General features: G+C 47.2%; 1 protein-coding gene across 1 annotated transcript; it reads right to left on the bottom strand.

Annotated features, from left to right (window-relative positions):
* Nucleotides 1-1,325: 1,325 nt before the first annotated feature.
* LOC100280216 (Tobamovirus multiplication protein 2A) lies at nucleotides 1,326-3,911 on the bottom strand. Its single transcript, NM_001153147.1, has 7 exons — nucleotides 3,855-3,911; nucleotides 3,450-3,736; nucleotides 2,971-3,070; nucleotides 2,559-2,639; nucleotides 2,349-2,453; nucleotides 1,661-1,873; nucleotides 1,326-1,571 (listed from the first exon to the last, which is right to left on the bottom strand). Exons 2-7 carry the CDS (start codon nucleotides 3,680-3,682, stop codon nucleotides 1,464-1,466), a joined length of 840 nt encoding a protein of 279 aa, NP_001146619.1. The 5' UTR covers nucleotides 3,683-3,736; nucleotides 3,855-3,911; the 3' UTR covers nucleotides 1,326-1,463.
* Nucleotides 3,912-22,241: the final 18,330 nt, after the last annotated feature.

Below are 22,241 nucleotides of genomic sequence, written 5' to 3' on the forward strand. Positions count from 1 at the left end.
GACCTCGGGAGGAATCGCGTCCTCGCCCGACCCCGGCCTCAACCTCAACCTCGGGAGGAATCGCGTCCTCGCCCGACCCCGGCCTCGGCCTCAGGAGGAGCCTCCGCCTCGCCCGACCTTGGGCTCGAACCGACTACGCCGCAGGGGGTACATCATTACCCTACCCCTAGCTAGCTCAGGCTACGGGGGAACAAGACCGGCGTCCCATCCAGGCTCGCCCCGGTAACAAGTAATGATGGATCCCCGCGTGCGTCCATGACGACGGTGGCTCTCAGCCCCTTACGGAAGCAAGGAGACGTCAGCAAGGTCCCAACAGTCCCGACAGCTGTGCTTCTACATGGCTCAAACGCTCCTCCGACGGCCACGACGCCGCGTACACAGGGCTCTAGCACCTCTCCGACAGCCACGTTGGCATGTACATAGGGCTCTGGCTCCTCTCTGCCGGACACGTTAGCATATTGCTACACCCCCATTGTACACCTGGACCCTCTCCTTGCATCTATAAAAGGAAGGGTCAGGGCCCTCATACGGAGGGTGGTCGCGCGGGACTTCATCTCTCCCTCGCGAACGCTTGTAACCCCTACTGCAAGCGCACCCACTCTGGCGCAGGATAACACCAGCCGCGGTTTTCCCCCCTTTGTGTTCCATCTCGCGCCAACCCATCTGGGCTGGGGCACGCAGCGACAATTTTACTCGTCGGTCCAGGGACCCCCCGGGGTCGAAACGCCGACAAAAAACAAAGACTACAATTATGTTGGATGAACTATGTTAATTTGGTGTTGGATTGATGTTGTATTTGAATTTGTAAATATTACTACTCTTTTTAGTGTTAAATTGGTCTATAATTAATTAGTAATTGATTATATTATTGTATATATGTGTATATTATTTTTTGTGACTAAAGCTAAATGAGTCAGTTTAAGCTCGTAAATGAGTTGAACCGAGTTGGTTCGATATCTAGCCCTAGCTGACATATAGAAAACAGGGAGGGAAGCAGCGAGAGGTGGCACACGAGAAACTCTTGCATTGTAGAAGAAATTTGTGCAAGAAGCTCAATTTACTCTTTTGGACATCTTGATTCTTATTGAAAGCAAAATAGATTCTCCCATTCCCATCTCACTTCACGGCACAACCAAATCTTACACACATTTGGCATCTAAATTAAACGGAGCGACAATCTGGAACTTACGTAGAAGGATGAAAGGGGGGCGGATTGCCAACAAGAAACAAACCCCAAAAAAATTCAAAATAGATGATGTCAACGGCTAGCAGTTCCTCATTCACAGTAAAATTAGGTGCATAGAGCATTTGCTGAGAAGTCATATCGAGCGTGACAAAAAATATGGTCGGGATTCTTCTATTCCACACACCGCTGTGTAAAGTCTGAACAACACTGGTAACACCAAACTACAGTAGCCCCTTCAAGAAAGTCTATTATCTCGTAGGACCTCATGAAGAATTCTTCACATTATAGTGCATCGACTCCTTTCTTCAGCCCGTGGCGTGCCATTTTGCTGGTACCTGCTTGGGTCTGAAGGGTTGTATGTGAACTGGCTCGTGTCCAGACCATACTGCATTACATGCAAATATAACTGTTATCAATAGAAGAGACAAAGTACATCATAATCATAATACAGAAACAATCCATCAAGTAATGTACCTTCTCTCGCATCCTTTGGCTCCAGGCATCATTTCTACTTGCACGTTGATCAAGTGTTGGGACAGGAACACCAGTGGCAGGAACATTTTGGGTATGGATCAGTGGCTGCCGGATGGTAGGGCTTCGGCCAATTGCTATAATTTCGTCATCACTGTCATACTCAGCAGGTTTGTTCATTGCCCTGACAGCCAGAGCTAACAGCAAGAGCACTGCCTGTTGCAAATCAGTTGGCATAGTTTTAGTTTTCGTTTGGTGTGACTACCTACATATAACCTATACTTGACAAACATCAGAAAAAGGTGCTAATAGTTTCTTGCCCAACCCATTAATTATTGTGTAAGTTTTAAATTAGCTATAACTTGTTCATAATCAGCTGATTACAACAAACATAATAGCAGAACAGATCTGCATTGGACAAACATCTATGAATCTCAAGACAAAAAGCCAATCACTCCATATTCTATTAACAGGTCAAACGAAACATATAGTGCAGGATGATAACAAATTAAAAAGGGAGGATGTGATTTAGAGTTGGAAAACATTTACACGAATGTTATTGCAGCTTATGGAATAGAAGTTCAAGAAACAAATACCTAGTGGTATTGGAAAAATAAAGGGCACATGACTACATGAGCATCCTTTGAATTTATCTAAGATCAAAGGATGTAAGACTAGTCTCATCCCCTACCTCAAAAACAACAACGCCCAGAGCGACCCATCTTGCAATCTCCCAGTTTTCCTTCAGAAAGTCATACATAACATCAAAGTTATGTGTTTTGTCCACTGGAATTACCTGCAAAAGAAGTCTATTGATAACTACAGCTACTCAAGGAAATGGTAAGGCAAGGTACATTATAGTAGTTTAGTTCCTGAGATAAGCACCCAATAGAATACTCACATCTTTCCAGCCATGGTCAAAGAAAATGAATGCAGCAGCTGCAGCTTCAGCAAGGATCAACAATATGACCAAGAAAGCATACTTGTTTACAAGTAAAAGGAAACAAGCGTGTAATACTGTGACCCTATCATTATAAAATGCCAAGTGCCTTGGACGAAACGTTTTTTGGGCTGCAGAAATAGTGATAATCTTATTGCCTCTGCTACTGCTGTTCTATAAGAATTAAGATCAGCGTTCAGAGTAGCACAGAAACAAAATTTTGTTGGTTCACATGTTCAGCAACTAATAATATCCCGTCTGGAATTAATGTTGAGCATAATTCCAAGTACTTTTTAGTGTCTTGTGCATGACAAATGGAATCTTCTTTAGAGAGGACAACATAATGACGCCGAAGAGGCACATAACAGGATACGAAACACAAACAGCAGGTGTTTCTTGTCCCTGCTCCAATGCAGCCAAACAGAGACACCAAGATGACGATGGTGCCAACACAAATAAACAAATAAATAAACCTGCAGGGAACAGAGGCTATTAAATATGAAACACAATCACCTTGGCAGTAAAAACAAACAGAGAAAACCCACAGTTGCCAAACTAAAGAGTCAATGATACTTGGAACATTCAAATCCACACATAATTTACCCCCTACCCAACATGCTCACCAATAATCTAAAGGCGAGTAACAAATGCTTCGTCAGACTGCAATTTGGAACTGCGTGTTTTGGCTATCAATTGCATATTTCACACATTCACAGTTGTGATTGCCACCCCTACTAAGCAAACCTTGCAGTTCCTCTCAATCCAAAATCATAATCAATGGCGACATCACATGGACGAAACCAGTATTGATACATCAGAAAAAAAAGTCCACAGGCAAGGAAACCATCTCACCATGCTTTGGGTAGATTGTCGAGGAAGCTGTCACCGAGAATGACAGCCCCCAACAACGGCCGGCCAGAGACGAGCACCTCCGCCGTCGAAGCCCCGCCGATGCCGTCCTCGGATATCTTCATCCACTCGACGAGCAGGTAGATCCCGTAACCAACCATAGCGAGGCCGGCGACGGTGAGGATGAAGTTGAGCAGCCTGAGCAGGCACTCGAAGAAGCCCCGGCACGCCGCCATCTGCCCCCCGTCCTCCCCTTCCTCCGCCACCGATCAATCGATCGATATACCAATCTACCAAGTCCAAAAGAACGCTCCGATTCTCAGGGGAATTCCAACGAATCCCGCCCGAATCGCGCCGAATTTCGCGCGGCGGGTGTGGGGAAGAAGGACAGGAGGACGAGTTGATTACCTGGCGATGCTTCGCTTGCTGTTTGTTCTTCCGTTTCTAAATCTTTTTTAGGTTTTTGCGCGTGAATAAAATAAGATCACTAGGGTGGATTGGGGGAAAGGAGGAGGTGGAGTGGAGTCGACGGGGGAGCCCGCCAGGTGGCGTGAGGAGGGCCGTCGCCTGAGGCGATGGACGGAGCAGATCGATTGGGCTGGCTGCATTAGGAATTTGAGTTGGAGTTTTTTTATCGCTTCGGCGATGCTGGCGGGTAGTGCTCGGCTGCTCGCCATCGCCCATCGCCCCCGTGCGCAGGCCGCAGTCCGCAGAGGATATGCGCTGGCTGTCGGGCGACAGGAAAGGTCTGATCTGGCTGCCACCTCGGCGGTTTGTTCTGTTGAACCAGTCAGTCGCCTGCGCGAGTCATTGGCATGTGTTGCTGTTGTCAGCGTGATTAGTGTTTTTCCCAAAGCTTGGTTTGACGGCCACCCAGGGACGCCTTGATTTAGTTTAGCTTTACGCAGTCTGTTAAAAAAACTCAGGTTCTGTTTGGTTCCTGCAAATTGAGTGGAATTAGAAAGCAATCTAACGATAAACTAAAAAAACGGGAAACAATTTTTAGATGTTATTGTGATTGAAACATCTCCAAAAATCTTTCTAAATTTCACTATCTAAATCAACATTTATAGAGTCGTTTATATAAAACCCACTTCCTATAACTTTCCGATCTCCAACAATTTTTATATATCGTGTTTGCACTCTAGAGAGACATTTACATTTTTATCTTTATCTTTAGTTGGGGAGAAATCTGAAATAAAAATATGTCTATATTTAGATAATCATTTAAATAAACCGTTGGAGAGTATTTTTTTAATAAAAATACCTATTCTTATCAATTAGAAAGAATATAGAGAGTCTTTTAAAGTGCTCCGGTGGTATTCGAGCTCTTCTGTGCAATTTAATCTCAGTTCCATATTTATTTAAGTCATGTTGTGGATCTCTAATAACTACTTAGCTAGTATAACTCTTAGCTGTTTTACTAGAGCAAATATATTTTGGATAATTGGATTGTCTTGGTAGCCGGAATCCAAACGAGATATATCATCTAATTGTAGCCAGCTCTAAGCAACTCCAAGAAATTAGCTATATGGTTTTGCAAAGGTAAATTTAGCTAATATTAGAAGAAAAATGTCTTTAATAGACTTTGTAAACGACTCTTCAGATTTAGTGGCTCTCTATCCCTCTACTTTTGCTCCCTATTTTTGGATAGTCTGCTTCACTCTCTATTCAGTCTGTAGGTTTACTGAGTATGTTGGATTAGCCTACACTTTTCCTATAAAATATAATTTGGCTAATATTTTAGCTAATCTCTTGGAGTTGCTATAAGGGATGCAAATTAGCTCTTACTAGGTACGTGCCCGTGCGTTGACACGATAGTTAAAATCGGTATAAAATATAGATACAAAACAACAAATATCACTATGAATGCAAAATCTGTATAACAATATTACCGTAACACTAATATTATATTGACAATATAAATATGTAATATTATTATAAATACGCCGACTCAAATAGAACGAATTGGTGTCGAAAATCGTTATAATATCACACAAAATATTTCTAAATAATCAAGATACAATTTTAAAAAAATAGGCAAATATATCGACAATCATACACTAATCTAATCTTTTTTTAACGATATTGATAAGTCTGTTGTATGTTTACAGAGATGGTATATCGATACGAATTATCCTCGTGACTTAATAGATTGATCACAAAGTTCCTCTGAAGAATCAGATGCACAAGACATAAGAGAACAAAATATCAAATGGAATATTAAGTAGATGTACAAACTGACTCAAGATAAACAGAACAACAAACTGACTCAAGAGAAATAGAAAAACAAACCTGATTTCGTCTAAACCAGTTGAACATATTTATGTTTTATGATTCTATAAGAACACTGAAGTATCTTTTCAATTTTTCATCTCGAGTCATCTTACATAATTCTCATGATTATCCTAATTCAAGAAACAACACAATAGAGTGTGTAACAATATCAAATATCAAACATTGCAATATAAATTTAGTTTCATAATTTTCTATAAACTTTAGTAACTAAGAGGTTTCGCAAGATGCCCAACAAAGTAAAGCGCACTAAAACAATGTGCACCAACATATTTTGATGCGATAGGTTGCTAAGATTGCCATGGAACAACAAGTGTTGACTTACCTGAGCTACACACACACTCTTCTTGCTTTCTTATATAAATTGTGTGTAAAGTATTTATATATGTTGTGTGCTGCTGTATATACTGATACCACTTCCAAGGCAGGTTAGCGGTGTACATATCGAATGCTTGATGAAAAACAATCTTAGAAAAACAATCTTATGTGTAGTTACGAGGTCACACCGCCGGAGAGGCCGGCTCCCGTAATGCCTGCCCATTTTTTCGTGATCGCACACCCGCGCCTGCGGCGACGTCGACTCAGTGAGATGGGGTGGTGCCGTAGCACTACGATGCAGGATAAGCTCGCTCGCGTCACGGTGGAGTGCATGATTTGCTACAAAATGTGTGGTGGCCGACGGCCATTTGATAGGCGCACAAGTCAGAGAACTAGAACCTTTTTCTTTTGCAAATTCTTATGATATTGAATTAAAGTAGTTTGGCGTTCCTTACTCAAGGGTGCAGTAAAGTGATAAAAATAGAATGTTCTCTTTGCAAAACAATATTAAAATAAAATGCTAGACTCTGGTGGGCGCTTTGTAAACCAACATATACATTTTGTACCTTGCTCATGATTTGTATGCAGATAACTAAAACTAACCGCAGACCGAATGCATATAAAACTAAGCTCCTTAATGCAGAGAGCTATCTTTAGGTGGAGCGTGGGTTTACCAACAAGGCACTTGTGCTAGCTACAACTGCAAACTATGCACCTCTGTCTTTAGCAGATCCAACATCGCCTAATTCGCCCCCTGCTTGTGGCAGGGGCCAGAGCCGTTGGCGTCAACCTGCAGAGATCGACAACAAGAATCGATATTAGTAACTCTTCAGATCCTCTTTAGTAGGTTATATAATACATAGAGCAATGCAAGACATAATTTGATTAATACCTGTTTGTTGGGGGCCTTCATCTTCCGAAGGTCCTCAAAAACATGACTAACAATGTTTCCCAAAGTATAATATATGTGCAGGAACCTTCGCACATGGGATGAAGCTATATACAATGTGGAAAGCAAGGTCAGAACGAAGGTTGAACCATTGTTGAAGCCGTGTGCAAGGAAGCTTTGAATCAATAGCAAAAAAAGGAACCGACTTAAGGAGGAAAAGACTATTTAGTCCTCGATAGATTGTTCTTAAGTCAATACTAAATATGAAGGTGTCGGCGTTTCGTACCCGAGGGACCTTCAACCGAGCCGACCAGTGAATTTATCGCTGCGTGCCCCTGCCCAGATGGGTTGGTGCAAGATGGAACACAAGGGGGAATGCGGCTTGTATTATATCACATCGGGGTGCTCGTAGTAGGGGTTACAAGCGTCGAGAGAGAGAGAGAGACTGTTCGTTAGCTCGTCCCCCCACGCGACCCCCCTGCAGGAAGGCCCTGGACCTCCCTTTTATAGATGCAAGGAAAGGGTCCAGATGTACAATGGGGGGTGTAGCTATGCGCTAACGTGTCTGGCAGAGAAGTGCCTGAGCCCTGTGTACATGCCAACATGGCTGTCGGAGAAGTGCTTGAGCCCTGCGTACGTGATAACGTGGCCGTCGGAGAAGTGCTTGAGCCCTGTAGAAGCACAGCTGGCGGTGCGGCTGGGATCCTGCTGACGTCTCCTTGCTTCCGTAGGGGGCTGAGAACCACCGACGTCATGGACGCACGAGGGGAACCATAATTACCTGTTACTGGGACGAGCCAGATGGGACGCCGGTCTTGTTCCCTCGTAGCCTGAGCTAGCTAGGGTAGGGTAATGATGTATCCCCTGTGGCGCGGTCGGTCCGAGCCCAAGGTCGGGCGAGGCGGAGACTTCTCCTGAGGCCGAGGCCGGGGTCGGGCGAGGACGCGATTCCTCCCAAGGCCGAGGCTGAGGCCGAGTCCTGGGGTTGGGCGAGGCGGAGATCTCCTCCCGAGGCCGAGGCCTAAGGTCGGGCGAGGCGGAGCTTCCTGTTGCGCCCGAGGCTGAACTTGGCTGTTTTCAGCCTTACCCGGGTGGTTGGCACAGCAGTCGGAGCGGGGCGAGCGGCGCTGTTTTCCTATCAGATCGGTCAGTGAAAGGGCAAAGTGACTGCGGTCACTTCGACCTTGCCGACTGAGGCGCGCGTGTCAGGATAAGGTGTCAGGCGATCCCCGCATTAAATGTGCATGCAATACGGTCGGTTGGTGAGGCGATTTGGCCAAGGTTGCTTCACAACGAAGCCTGCCTGAGCTGGGCTTCGGGCGAGTCGAGGGTGCGCCCACCGCCTGAGGAGGCCCTCGGGCGAGGCGTGAGTTCGTCCGGGACTACTGTTCCCACCCGAGGTAGGGCTCGGGCGAGGCGAGATTGCGTCCCTTGGTAGACGAGGCCTTGACCTGAACCGTGCCCATCAATCTTTGCGGTTTGTGCTGAGGGTGGTTACCAGCCGTGTTTAGGAGTGTTGGGGGTACCCCTAATTATGGTACCCGACAGTAGCCCCCGAGCCTCGAAGGGAGTGTTGGTACTCGCTTGGAGGCTTTGCCGCATTTTTTTGGTGAGGGGACCGACCTTTCTCGGTTATACTTTGTTCCGGTGGGTGCGCGCGAGCGCACCCGCCGGGTGTAGCCCCCGAGGCCTCGGAGGAGTGGTTTGACTCCTCTGAGGTCTTAACGCTTTTCGTGATGCCTTGGCTGGCCTGGTTGTTCCCTCATGCGGCATGGCCGCAGCCCTGGTGCATGGCCAGGTTCCGAGTTTTTGGGCTGGTTTGTTGACGCTGTCAACAGTTTAGCCGTAGCCTGGTGCGAGAGCAGCCCCCGAGCCTCTGCACGGAGCGAGAGGACGATCAAGGACTGTCTCGACTTTTGTTATACGCCCCTTCGTCGCCTTTCCGCAAGGAGGAAGGGGGGGAAAGCGCCATGTTGCCCTCGGAGGGCGCCGAACATGGTGTTTCTGGTGAGTTGCTAATGGGTGATCCGAGTGGATGCCCGAGCCCCATTCGATAAGGGTCGGCTAGTGGCCCAGAGGCGCGCTCCAAAAGTACATGCAGGTGATTTGCCGGACCCGGACCCATTCGATAGGGTTCGAGGGCTCGATGCCTCCCTCCGGTGGGATTCTGTTACAAAATCGCTCCTGCTGATCTCGGAAATGTCCTAGGGTACCTTGGGAGCGTAGCCCGAACCTCGGCCATGTAACGGACGTACCCAGAGTCATCCCTCACTCTGCGTGCTCTGGGGCGGCTGTCGAACCCTTCCGAGGGGCCAACCTTCGAACCCCTGATCAGTAATGGGCGCAGAGCCCGGGTGCTCTGGGGCGGCTGTCGAACCCTTCCGAGGGGCCAGCCTTCGAACCCCTGATCAGTAATGGGCTCAGAGCCCGAGTGCTCTGGGGCGACTGTCGAACCCTTCCGAGGGGCCAACCTTCGAACCCCTGATCAGTAGGAGGGCTCGGGGCCCGTTTCCTTCGCTGAGAAGGATCCTTTTCGAAATGTCTCCTTTCCCGGTCCCTGTAGCAAGAGAGAGAAAGAGGAAAAGGAAAAGGACATGAATTTAAATAGTGTGGCGCACCTTTTTTGACGTGGTCATCATGGCGGAGGTGAAACGACGCCCGCTTTGCCTGCCAAGGGTGTCGCTTGCCCTGCTGAGGAGTTAATGCGACGGGACGGGTGATTCGCGGGGCAGTCATTGCGCGTGCGCGAGTCGTTCGAGGAACGGAACATGGACGCGTCGTCTTCATGCCGTGGGAGAGGGCTCTCCTGCCGTTTCAGGAGGGGACGCGAGCCTGCAGGCGATTTGACCGCTGCTTCCGCCCGTCTGCTGCTGCAATTACTGCCGGCCCACTTTTGGCCATATCAACCGCCGCGCCTTTTCCCGCGGCTGACTGACCCATGATCGTTGCACTCAATTGGCACTGTTGGGTCATGCGCAGGGCTGCCTCGAGTCGCGTCACTGGTCCCGCAGTCGAGAAGACGCGGTATTGGCGCAAGTGGCGGTGCGATTTTTTGCACGCAGTAACCGTCGCGCCGGTTGCATGACCTGCTGGCCCAGGCCTTCACGCTGGCCCACCGGATGCGATGAAACCGAAAGGGTGCACAACCGTGGTGCAGTTGCATGCCTCTTGCATAGCGGCCCGCCCTTAAGCCCGCTGGTTTTGGCGAGGATGGGGGAACGCTTATAACCGCGGGGCGGTTACCTGCTTCGCGTGCAACGGTTTGGCTTCTTCTGTTTCCGGTTCGCTCGCATGACATGTGGGACCCAGCCCCCGCGTCGGAGGGTGGGAACCCTGGAGCTCGTCGGTGGAGACTTTGCCCGTGACGCTTGGAATGCGAGTGGGGAGAGCCGCCTTTAAAAAGGGATCGATCCCTCGGGTAGTAGACATGCCTCCGCACTCCCCTCTTGCATTGCCCCTTCCACCTTCCGAGCCCCCGGATGGGGTGCACCCGTGTTGCCTTCTTCTTGCTGTTGTTGGAGGAGCGCGACCTCGTGGGGGTTGGTGATCTTCAGACATCGCTTGGCTTCAAGGATTTTCATCAGGCAGCCCGGCTGTAGTCCCCCGCCGGCGGTCACCCAGGATGATGACCGTAGGCCTCGTGGTGGGGAGAAGCAAGCCGGGCTACGACCTCTGCCCCGCCCTCAGCTTCAAGGATGTTCATCATCCTTGCTGTGGCGGAGGGCGAGCTGAGCCGGGGTTCTACCTCCCGCATGGGCCGGCAAGCCGCTTCTTCCTTCAGCATTCAGGGGAGAGGGCGCTCACTGGCCTTGCGGAGGGGGCGAACTTCGACAACGCTGGACCGGTCGGCCGCAAGCGTCGTCAGCTGCAGCGTGCCTGGCTTGCTGGCTCAGCTGGCTCCGGCGCGGCCTCCGACGTTGCCTCCCGCCGCTTGGTCCGGACGTTGCTGTCCGTCCACCGCACGGGCAGCTGTCGCGCCGTGCGCACCGGGGGACCGTACAAGACGTCGTACGCCGCATGGGCGACGTTCGTGTTCTTGGATTGTCTTGTCCTCACTCCGGCACGACGCCTCCGCGCGGAGGTCGGCGCCGGCCCGTCTGGGAGGACGTGAGTGGGGATCTGCCGGTGCAGGCTGGGGCGGCCGCCATTTGTCGCCGTGGCGCTAGCGCGCAGGTGGCCGCTGTCGTCAGTGCTGAGGTAGTGGCAACCAGAGGAGGTTGTCTTCGCCGACGAGACCGTCGGCGCCACCTGTGGTCGGACCTCCGGCTCTTTGGCTTTGATGGCTTGTCCTCTCCCCTCGTGTGGGGACGTGGGCGAGGGCCTTTTCACAGCAATGTCTGCCCTGAGGTCATCGTTGTTGCTGTTTAGCCGCCCGAGGCGGAGGTCGTTGTCGCTGCCGGTGCAGTGGTCACCGGCGAGCCACCTGGAGTTTGTTGTCCCGCAGACCCTCTAGTGTGGAGGTTGTTCATACCCACGGGAGTGGAACCGGAGTCCCGTTTGTAATGGTACCCTGAGTATGGGTGTTTGTTCTTTGCGGCTGCTGAGGCCTGAACATTTGGGTATTTGAGCGTGAAGCTGTGTTTCTTCCTCATTTCGAGCACTAGGACTTGCCTGTCGACTAGCGGAACCACTTAACCGAGCGTGAGTTGCCTTGCGCGGAAGGTGACGAGTGAGGTATCCGTATCCCGGAGGCGTAGGAGTTAGGGGTGTAAACGGATATCCAAACTGCTATGACAAATTTAATATTTTAAAATAGATATGTATAAAATTTGATGCAAATCTCTTCTTATGTTATGTAGCACATTATTATAAATAAGAATAAAATTTTGTATAAATTATTTCATACATTATTTGCTCCATACAACAAAAAGGTGAAAAAAATATCTGTATCCGTATTTGATTTGTATCCGAAATTTATATTTATTATTTGAGAAGATATATGATAGATTTGAGGTTTACCTTTCATGAATCTGTACAAGCTCAATACTAAAAACAAGAATATAAATTTGCATATCATATTCTATATTCTGTTAATTCACAATCAAAGAAAAAAGACCAAAAAATTGATATCCGAATAAGTATCCGTTTACACCCCTAGTAGGAGTCCCTCGGCTCGGTCGGCCTTGCCGCTTAAGGCTTCTCTCGCTCAGTTTTAGGACCTTCGGCCGCTCTGCGATGAGCTGAAGCCGGAGGCAGCAGTGTCGGCGTGGACAGAGGCGGAGTTGGCTCGAAAAGAGGCTTCGTCGGCCCGGGAGCATGTGGCTTCCCAGGCCGAGGAGGTGCAGCAGCGGCGACTGGAGCTCGGCCAGGTCATCCGCGAGTGGGACCAACCCCGGAGTCACGTTGCCGAGGCCATGAGCCGGGCTGAGGTCCTCAGGGGACAGCTGGCTGAGGCGACGGAGCGGCCAGCCGAGGCGTCCGCTCAGGCCGGGGCCCTTGTGGAGAGCCTGGCCGTGAGGGCCCGAGCGCGGTGCTGGCGTCCTCCTTCGAGGTGGAGATCCTTCTGCCCGTGTCGCCGTCTGAGGCTGGGCCAGGTTCTGCCGAGGGTGGAAACGTCGCCGAAGGTGCTGCTGCTCCCCCTGCCTATGTCTGAACCGGCAGGAACAATTTGTTTGTAGTATGAGTATGTTTTTTGCGGCCGCTGAGGCCTAAACATCTTATTGTCGTGTTATAAAGTTGTGTTTCCTTTCCTCTCATTTTGAGTATCAGGACTTGTTCGTCGGTAGCAGAATCACTTATCCAAGCGAGAGTTACTTTTCGCGGAAGGTGATGAGTGAGGTATTCGTATCCCGGAGGCGTAGGAGTCCCTCGGCTCGGTCGTCCTTGCCGCTTACGTGCACTCTCACTCGTTTGCAGGATTCTGTTATCGATATAGTCGAGAAGGCACGAAAGTCGTTTTCTACCCGAGCGTTAGGACTTGTTCGGTAGCAGGATTGCTTATCCGAGCGTGAGTTACTTTTCACGGAAGGTGATGAGTGAGGTATCCGTATCCCGGAGGCGTAGGAGTCCCTCGGCTCGGTCGGCCTTGCCGCTTACGTGTAGTCTCGTCGTTTTTAGGACCCTACTATCGATATAGTCGAAAGCACGAAAGTCGTTTTCTACCCGAGCGTTTAGGACTTGTTCGGTAGCAGAACCGCTTATCCGAGCGTGAGTTACTTTTCGCGGAAGGTGATGAGTGAGGTATCCGTATCCCGGAGGCGTAGGAGTCCCTCGGCTCGGTCGGCCTTGCCGCTCAAGGTCCCTCTCGTCGTTTTCAGGGTTCCGTTATTGATATAGTCGAAAGTCATTTTGGTAGAAAACTTTTCCGAGGAAAATTTTAACGCAGAGGGGGTTCCCCCCTTCTAGCTCCCGAGGGAGGGTCGGGCTTTGCCGAGGCAAGGCTGATCCTTACTTGACGGTTAGACTTTATTTACGTATGTAAAGAAAACGAGGTATATGAATGATTTGAAACATCTTAAGGGTAGAAGCGACGTAGCTGTTGGATGTTCCAAGCGTTGTTGTAGACCTCGCCTTGATCGTTGGCCAGCTTGTATGTTCCGGGCTTCAAAATCTTGGCGATGATGAACGACCCTTCCCCGGGAGGAGTAAGCTTGTGGCGCCCTCGGGCGTCTTGTCGCAGCCGAAGTACCAAGTCTCCCACCTGGAAGCCTCGGGGCCGAACCCTTCGGGCGTTGTAGCGTCACAGAGACTGCTGATACCGTGCCGAGTGTAGTAAGGCCACGTCCCGAGCTTCTTCGAGCTGGTCCAGTGAGTCTTCTCGGCTGGTCTGGTTGCTTCGGTCGTCGTACGCCTTTGTCCTCGGGGAATCGTATTCTAAGTCTGTGGGTAGGACGACCTCGGCCCCATAGACTAGAAAGAACGGCGAGAAACCCGTGGCTCGGCTTGGCGTCGTCCTCAGACTCCAGACCACCGAGGGTAGCTCTTTCATCCACTGCTTGCCAAACTTGTTGAGGTCGTTGTAGATCCTCGGTTTAAGTCCCTGCAAAATCATACCGTTGGCACGCTCCACCTGCCCATTCATCATGGGGTGAGCTACGGCGGCCCAGTCCACACGGATGTGGTGGTCCTCGCAGAAGTCTAGGAACTTCTTCCCAGTGAACTGTGTGCCATTGTCGGTGATGATGGAGTTCGGGACCCCAAAGCGATGGATGATGTTTGTGAAGAATGCCACCGCCTGCTCGGACCTGATGTTGGTTAGGAGTCGGACCTCGATCCACTTGGAGAATTTGTCGATGGCGACCAGCAGGTGCGAGAAGCCCCCGGGTGCCTTCTGCAAGGGACTGACGAGGTCCAGACCCCACACGGCAAATGGCCAGGTGATGGGTATTGTCTGCAGGGCCTGAGCGGGCAGGTGCGTCTATCTTGCGTAGAATTGACACCCTTGGCAGGAGCGTACAATCCTAGTGGCGTCGGCCACCGCGGTCGGCCAGTAGAAACCTTGTCGGAAGGTGTTCCCGACGAGGGCCCGAGGTGCTGCATGGTGACCGCAAGCCCCCGAGTGTATTTCTTGCAACAGCTCCTGTTCTTGGGCGATGGATATGCATCGTTGGAGAATGCCCGAGGGGCTGTGGTGGTAGAGCTCTTTTAATCACCCAGTAAGACGAACGACTTGGCGCGTCGCGCCAGTCGCCGAGCTTCGGCCTTGTCGAGGGGCAGCTCTCCATGGAGGAGATATTCCAAGTACATGGCCTGCAAGTTCAGGTTTGGCGTGACCCCATTCCGCTCTCCCTCGACGCGCAGGGCCTCACCCTCGGCGGCCGAGGCCTCCTCGGGCTCGGGCGTGTCGTCGATCTTGACGGAGGGTTGATGTATGTCCCTGGAGAAGACGTTCGGGGGAACCGTCGTCTGCCCCGGGGCTATTTTCGCCAGCTCATCCGCAGTCTCGTTGTACCGTCGAGCGATATGGTTGAGCTCCAGCCCGTAGAACTTGTCTTCCAGGCGCCGAACTTCGTCGCAGTAGGCCTCCATCTTCCGACCGCGGCAGTGGGAGTTCTTCATGACTTGGTCAATGACAAGCTGCGAGTCGCCACGAGCGTCGAGGCGTCGAACCCCTAGCTCGACGGCGATGCGCAACCCGTTAACCAAAGCCTCGTACTCGGCCACGTTGTTTGACACCGGGAAATGGAGGCAAATCACGTAGCAAAGATGTTTTCCGAGGGGTGAAACGAAGAGCAGGCCAGCGCCTGCTCCGGTTTTCATAAGCGACCCGTCGAAGTACATGGTCCAAAGTTCGGCCTGGATCGGAGCTGTTGGCAATTGGGTGTCGACCCATTCAGCCAGGAAGTCCGCCAAGGCTTGAGATTTTATGGCCTTCCGAGGAGCGAATGAAATTGTCTCGCCCATGAGTTCCACTGCCCACTTTGCTATCCTACCCGAGGCCTCTCGGCACTAGATGATCTCCCCTAGGGGAAGGATGACACCATAGTCACCGGATGAGACTCGAAGTAGTGTCGCAATTTTCGTCGCGTCAGAACTACTGCGTACAGTAGCTTCTAGACTTGTGGGTAGCGGATCTTGGTCTCGGATAGCACTTCGCTGAGGAAGTGGATCGGCCTCTGGACGAGCAGTGCATGCCCTTCTTCTCATCTCTTGACTACGATCGCTGTGAATCATCTAGGCCCCTTTGGTGATGTTTTGGTAATTAATGACAACTGCCTGTGGACTAACGATTCTTGGAGAAATAAGAATGCAGGGTTGGACCACATAGAACAGGAAATATTGGAGAATCATAAGCATTGGTTGTGGATCAGATGAAGGCAAAGGTATAATATAGGTTTCGTTTTTGCCGGTCTTGAGGAGTTTAAAGAAGATACCTGACCGGATTAGTAGGCTAGATAGCCGTACTATTAAGAGGGGTCAATCACTTTGATCTGTGTAAAACTTAGTGCCTCATAGAGCATCAAGTAGTTGCATTTGCATGAGGACTAACAGCGCTTCAAATTTATTGAGTTAAAAGTTCTTTCAAAAGCAAGTTTGAAAAATTGCAAAGTCTTGGATGTGCGGACCGTCCGGGCCTTGAGGGCGGACCGTCCACGATCCACCAGAGGGGTCCGAAGTCTGACCAATTTGGAAGCCACTTTGTTCCTTTGCACTGCGGACCGTCTGGGCCTTAGGGCCGGACCGTCCGCAGTCATGACCAGAGAAGGCTGGTTTCGGGCCAGTCCCTGAATTATAGCGCGGACCGCCCGGCTGTGATGGGCGGACAGTCCGCAAGTGTCAAACATGTTTTGAACAGGGATTGTGTGATTTTGTAGATTTGTACTACGGACTGTCCGGGGGACTAGTCCGGACAGTACTGTCTCAGGTCTCGGACCGTCCGGCTTTATAGGCGGACGGTCCGCGCGTGTTAACCTTTCTTGGTCCGAGGCTCGGGTGTCTCAAGCTGCCAGGTCGCGGACGGTCCGACCTTGGAGGGTGGACTGTCCGGATCCACCTTTTCTGACAGCTCTGACAGTTTTCAAACGGGAATTATAGCCGTTATATGTACGGCGGACCGTCCGGCCCTAGGGCGCGGACCGTCCGCGTGTGCGCAGAACTGCTGCTTTTTGCACATAACGGTTGGATTTTGATGGGGACTATAAATAGAAGGGTAGCTCGTGTGAGAGAGCTCTCTTGGCCATTCCTTGCACACATTGAGCTCATTTGTGATCCTCCAACTCACTCTCTCACACTCTTTGCTTGAGATTGCATTCTAGTGAGAGATTGAGGGTTTCTAGTGCATTTGCATCATTTGGTGATTCTTGAGGCACTAGGTGGTACACCAAGCAAGCGTCATTGGCTTGTTACTCTTGGAGGTTGCCGCCTCCTAGACGGCTCGGGTGATTGTCTCCGTCGAGCTCTCCAAGAAGATTGTGGAGAAGCCGCGGTGTTGATTGTGAGGGGTTCGCGCCTACCTCGCCGGAGCGGCAAAGGTGACATTAGTGAAATCGAGGTATTGAGTGATTTCTTGTCCACTTGGCTCAAAGATCAAGTCGTGTCTTGATAGAGGAGCAAGTGAGAGCTTGAAGTCCACCTCAACGTGGATTAGGGGTGATCGGCAAATCACCGATACCACGGGATAAATTTCGGTGTCTCTACCTTCTTGCATTACTTATTGCCTTGCAAGTGATTAGTGTTTTGCATATTGTTCCTCAAGTATTCAATCACCGTAGTTGTTTCTCATACATTGTTTACTTATTGTCACTAGAGAATTTATTCCTCTTGTTATATTGATTAAATTTACCTAGTGTTTTTGATTTTAGTCAAAACCGCCTATTCACCCCCCCTCTAGCCGGTGTCCTAGATCCTACAAGTGGTATCAGAGCTGAGGACTCCATTGTTTGTGGATCTAATCATCCCGGAGTGGGACAAAATGGCTAGTAACAACAATGTGCACATTGGGAAGCCACCGCATTTTGATGGAAATAATTATGACTATTGGAAAATAAGAATGTCAATGCATCTTAGAGCAATGGGTGGAAAAATTTGGCCAATTGTCAGGGATGGATTTGTTGTGTTGAAAGAAGATGAACCATCCGTTAGTGATAATGAGAATATCCTCACAAATGATCAAGCCATGAATGTCTTTTATGATGCTCTTGATATAAATGAATTCAATCGTATCAAGAATCTCACAACCGCTCATGAGATTTGGATTAAGCTAATGGAAATTCATGAAGGAACTACAATTGTGAAGAGTGCCAAACTATATGTGTGCAAAGGGAAGTTTGAGCAATTTATTATGAAAGAAGATGAGAGTGTATCTGATATGTTCAATCAGTTAAATGAGAAAGTAAATGAACTCAAGGGACTTGGTTTTAATGTACCGGATGTGGATTTCACTCACAAGTTCCTTAGATCACTTCCGGAGAAATATGAGACCATTGTGACAATGTTAGTAAGGAGTGATCTATCTACAACTTCTCCAACCGAAGTATTGGGAGAAATTCTCACTCAAGATATATTTAAGAAGTCACAAGCCGATGCTTTAAGTTTGGCAAAGAAGGTGAAAATGAATCAATTGCTCTCAAAGCTAAGGCCTCAAAGGCAATTGAAAAGGAAGATAGTAATGATGAAGAAAATGAAAGTGAGAGTGATGGTGACATGGCTCTATTTGTAAGGAAATTCAATAAATTCATGAAGATGAAGAGAGGTCAACCTAGAAGAGGTCAAACATCTAGAAGAAATGCTTTCAATGATAGAAAGTGTTTTGAGTGTGGGGAACCCGGTCACATTGCCATGAATTGCCCAAGCAAGAAGAAGAAGGGCAAAGATGAAAGTGACAAGAAGAAAAAGAAATACTATAACAAGAAGAAAGATGGCAAAGCCTACTTAGTTGAATGGGACTCGGATGATAGCTCGGATGATGATGATGATGATACCTCATCCAAGCTTAATGCCGGAATTGCCATCAAGGAAGCTCCCTCACTCTTCTCATCCCCCCATTGTCTCATGGCAAAGGGAGATGCTAAGGTAAAAATCATCACCGATTTAAATGATATAAAAGATGATGATGATATCGATGATGTTGATGATGATGGCTATTCATATGATGATCTTGTTAGAATGTTAGGTGAGGTCGATGACTACATGCACAAAGAAAAAGAAAAATTTAAGACCTTGAAGGAATTGTATAAAAACCTCCAAGTGTCTTTTGAGGAGCTCAAGACCTCTCACAATGACCTAAAAGAAAATTGTGAGAAGCTTGTGGATGCTCAAAAATCATCTATTGTGCATGAAGTTGAGGTGGTCACTAAGGATGTTGGAGTCACTTGTGACTTACTTGATAGTCTTACAAGTGAACCACTACCTACTAACTCTATTTGTGATAAATACAAAATTTCTCTCAATGATAACATTGCTCTTGATGAATCAAAAACTATTGTTGAGAATGAAGTGTTAGTAGATAGAGTAAACACTCTAACTCATGACCTAGAAAAGGCATATGGTGGTAAGGCTAAATTGGATTTCATATTGGGAAGTCAACGGTGCTCTCTTAACCGTGAAGGTCTTGGATATGTTCCCAAGAAAGGAAAGAATGCTTTTGTAAAGCAAAAGACATTGTTTGTGAAAGAATGTGACACAGTGTGTCACAAGTGTCACAAAAAGGGACATGTTAAGAAAAATTGTCCCAAGTTCAAAAATGTATCCTCCACTTGTTTTGAGCATTGTTATGTTCTTTCTCATAATGCAAAAGGTGTTCATGCTAAATTTGTTGGTACTTCAATTGTTGGAAACAAAAAGAAAGCTATTTGGGTGCCAAAGACCTTGGTCACTAACATCCAAGGACCCAAGCAAGTTTGGGTACCTAAAAGAGATTGATTTCCTTTTGTAGGTAAACTACAAGGCGGGAGGAATCATTGGGTGTTAGATAGTGGATGCACTCAACACATGACCGAAGATATGAAAATGTTTACCCAAATGAGTGAGGAAGATTGCTCAAATTATGATAGTATCACATTTGGAGATAATCGCAAAGGAAAGGTTAAAGGTTTGGGTAAAATTGCTATTTCAAATGATCATTCTATATCAAATGTGCTCTTGGTTGAGTCTTTGAATTTTAATTTACTCTCCGTAGCTCAATTATGTGATTTAGGATTTTATTGCAATTTCACGGTTGAAGATGTTATTATCTCTAGTGTTGATGGTAGCAATCTTAAGTTTAAAGGTTTTAGACATGAAAATCTTTATCTTGTTGATTTCTCATCTAATGAGGCAAAGCTCACAACTTGCCTATTCTCAAAAGCTTCACTAGGTTGGTTATGGCATAGAAGACTTGGTCATGTTGGAATGAAGCAACTCAATCGATTAACCAAGCATGACTCAGTTCGTGGCTTAAAAGATGTGAAGTTTGAGAAGAACAAATTGTGTAGCTCTTGTCAAGCCGGTAAGCAAGTGGCAAACACTCATCCAAATAAAAGTCAAATGTCCACTCATCGACCTTTGGAATTACTTCACATGGATTTATTTGGGCCCACATCTTTTGTAAGTATTGGTGGTAATTCTTATTGTCTTGTGATTGTGGATGATTATTCAAGATTTACTTGGGTTTATTTTCTTCGAGACAAATCTAATGTGTTTGAAACATTCAAGTCATTTGCTATATTGGCTCAAAATCAATATGATTTCGACATAAAAAAGGTTAGAAGTGATAATGGGTCGGAATTCAAAAATGCGAGAATTGATGAATATTGTGATGACAAGGGTATTAAACATGAATTCTCTTCCAAATATACCCCGAAACAAAACGGTATTGTTGAAAGAAAGAATAGAACTCTCATTGATATGGCTAGGTCTATGTTAGCGGAATATAATATATCGGATTCTTATTGGGCCGAGGCAATAAATACCGCTTGTCATTCATCAAATAGACTATATTGTCACAAGCTTTTGAAGAAAACTCCATATGAATTGCTCATTGGTAGAAAGCCAAATATCTCATATTTTAGGGTATTCGGTTGCAAATGTTATATTTTAAGAAAGGGAAGCCGGCTTTCTAAATTTGAGAAGAAATGTGATGAGCGTTTTCTTCTTGGATATTCATCAAATAGTAAAGCTTATAGAGTCTTCAATAAAACTCATGGTATTATTGAAGAAGCATATGATGTTGAATTCGATGAAACAAATGGGTCTCAAGATGAGAGTGATAATCTCGATGATGTTGGGGGAACTCAATTGATAAATGCAATGAAAACAATGGCCATTGGTGAAATAAAACCAAAGGAAGATGATGATGAAAACAGTGTGGTTGTCATTCCTTCATCCTCAACTCTAAATGAGGAAGATCACCAAAGCCAACAACATGATGAAACTATGGATACTCATGATCAAGGTACTTCAAGACATTCGGTTCCTCCTAATGCTTCAACTAGCAATTATCAAACGGTATCAAGAATTCATCATTCCATTGTGAAGGATCACCCGGTTGATCAAATTGTGGGTGATATTAGTAAAGGTGTTCAAACTCGCTCTCGCATAGCTTCGTTTTGTGAACATTTCTCTTTCGTATCTTGTATGGAACCTAACCGTGTAGATGAAGCTCTACTTGATGTTGATTGGGTGAATGCAATGCATGAAGAATTAAATAACTTCGCTCGAAATGAAGTTTGGGAGCTTGTTGAGAGACTAAAGAACCACAATGTTATTGGTACAAAATGGGTGTTTCGCAACAAGCACAATGAAGATGGTGTGGTAGTAAGAAACAAGGCAAGATTAGTTGCACAAGGATATACTCAAATTGAGGGATTGGATTTTGGGGAGATATTTGCTCCCGTGGCAAGATTAGAAGCAATCCGAATTCTTCTTGCTTATGCTTGTGCACATAATATCAAGCTCTACCAAATGGATGTAAAGAGTGCTTTTCTAAATGGTAAGATTAGTGAACTAGTGTATGTTGAACAACCTCCCGGTTTTGAGGACCCCAAAAGACCTAACCATGTGTTCAAGCTTTCTAAAGCTCTCTATGGGCTTAAGCAAGCTCCACGCGCTTGGTATGAAAGGCTTAGAGATTTCTTGCTTTCCAAAGACTTCAAAATTGGGAAGGTTGACACTACTCTATTCACTAAAAGAATTGGTAAAGACTTATTTGTTTGTCAAATCTATGTTGATGATATTATTTTTGGATCTACTAATGAATTATTTTGTGAGGAATTCAGAAAAATGATGTCAAAAGAATTTGAAATGTCTATGATAGGAGAATTGAGCTTCTTTCTTGGCCTTCAAATCAAACAATTGAAAGATGGAATTTTTATAAGTCAATCAAAATATTTGAAGGACATGCTCAAGAAGTTTGGTTTAGAAAATGCAAAACCTATCAAGACTCCAATGGCAACAAATGGTCATCTAGACTTAGATGAAGGAGGTACTATGGTTGATAAAAACTTTATCGTTCAATAATTGGTAGTTTGCTTTATATTACCGCATCTAGGCCCGATGTTATGTTTAGTGTATGCATGTGTGCTCGATTTCAAGCTTCACCTAGAGAGATTCACTTGAAGGCCGCTAAAAGAATTCTAAGATATTTGAAGTATACTCCCAATATTGGTCTATGGTATCCCAAAGGTGCTCAATTTGAATTAATTGGATATTTGGATTCGGACTATGCGGGGTGCAAAGTTGATAGAAAAAGCACCTCCGATTGTTGTCAATTTCTTGGTAGATCTCTTGTTTCATGGTCTTCTAAAAAACAAAATTCGGTTGCTCTCTCTACCGCCGAAGCAGAATATATATCGGCCGGAAATTGTTGTGCTCAACTATTATGGATGAAACAAACTTTATTGGATTATGGAATTATCTTCAAGAATGTGCCTCTCATG

This window comes from Zea mays, chromosome 9 (assembly GCF_902167145.1).
Source record: "Zea mays cultivar B73 chromosome 9, Zm-B73-REFERENCE-NAM-5.0, whole genome shotgun sequence".
In the NCBI taxonomy this organism is placed as follows: domain Eukaryota; kingdom Viridiplantae; phylum Streptophyta; class Magnoliopsida; order Poales; family Poaceae; genus Zea; species Zea mays.

Coding starts and splice junctions, on each gene's coding strand:
- LOC100280216 (NM_001153147.1), bottom strand. CDS start 3,682: ATGGCGGCGTGCCGGGGCTTCTTCGAGTGCCTGCTCAGGCTGCTCAAC. Junction 2,454..2,558: donor TTGACCATGGCTGGAAAGAT/GTGAGTATTCTA, acceptor CTTCTTTTGCAG/GTAATTCCAGTGGACAAAAC. Junction 1,572..1,660: donor GCCAAAGGATGCGAGAGAAG/GTACATTACTTG, acceptor CATGTAATGCAG/TATGGTCTGGACACGAGCCA.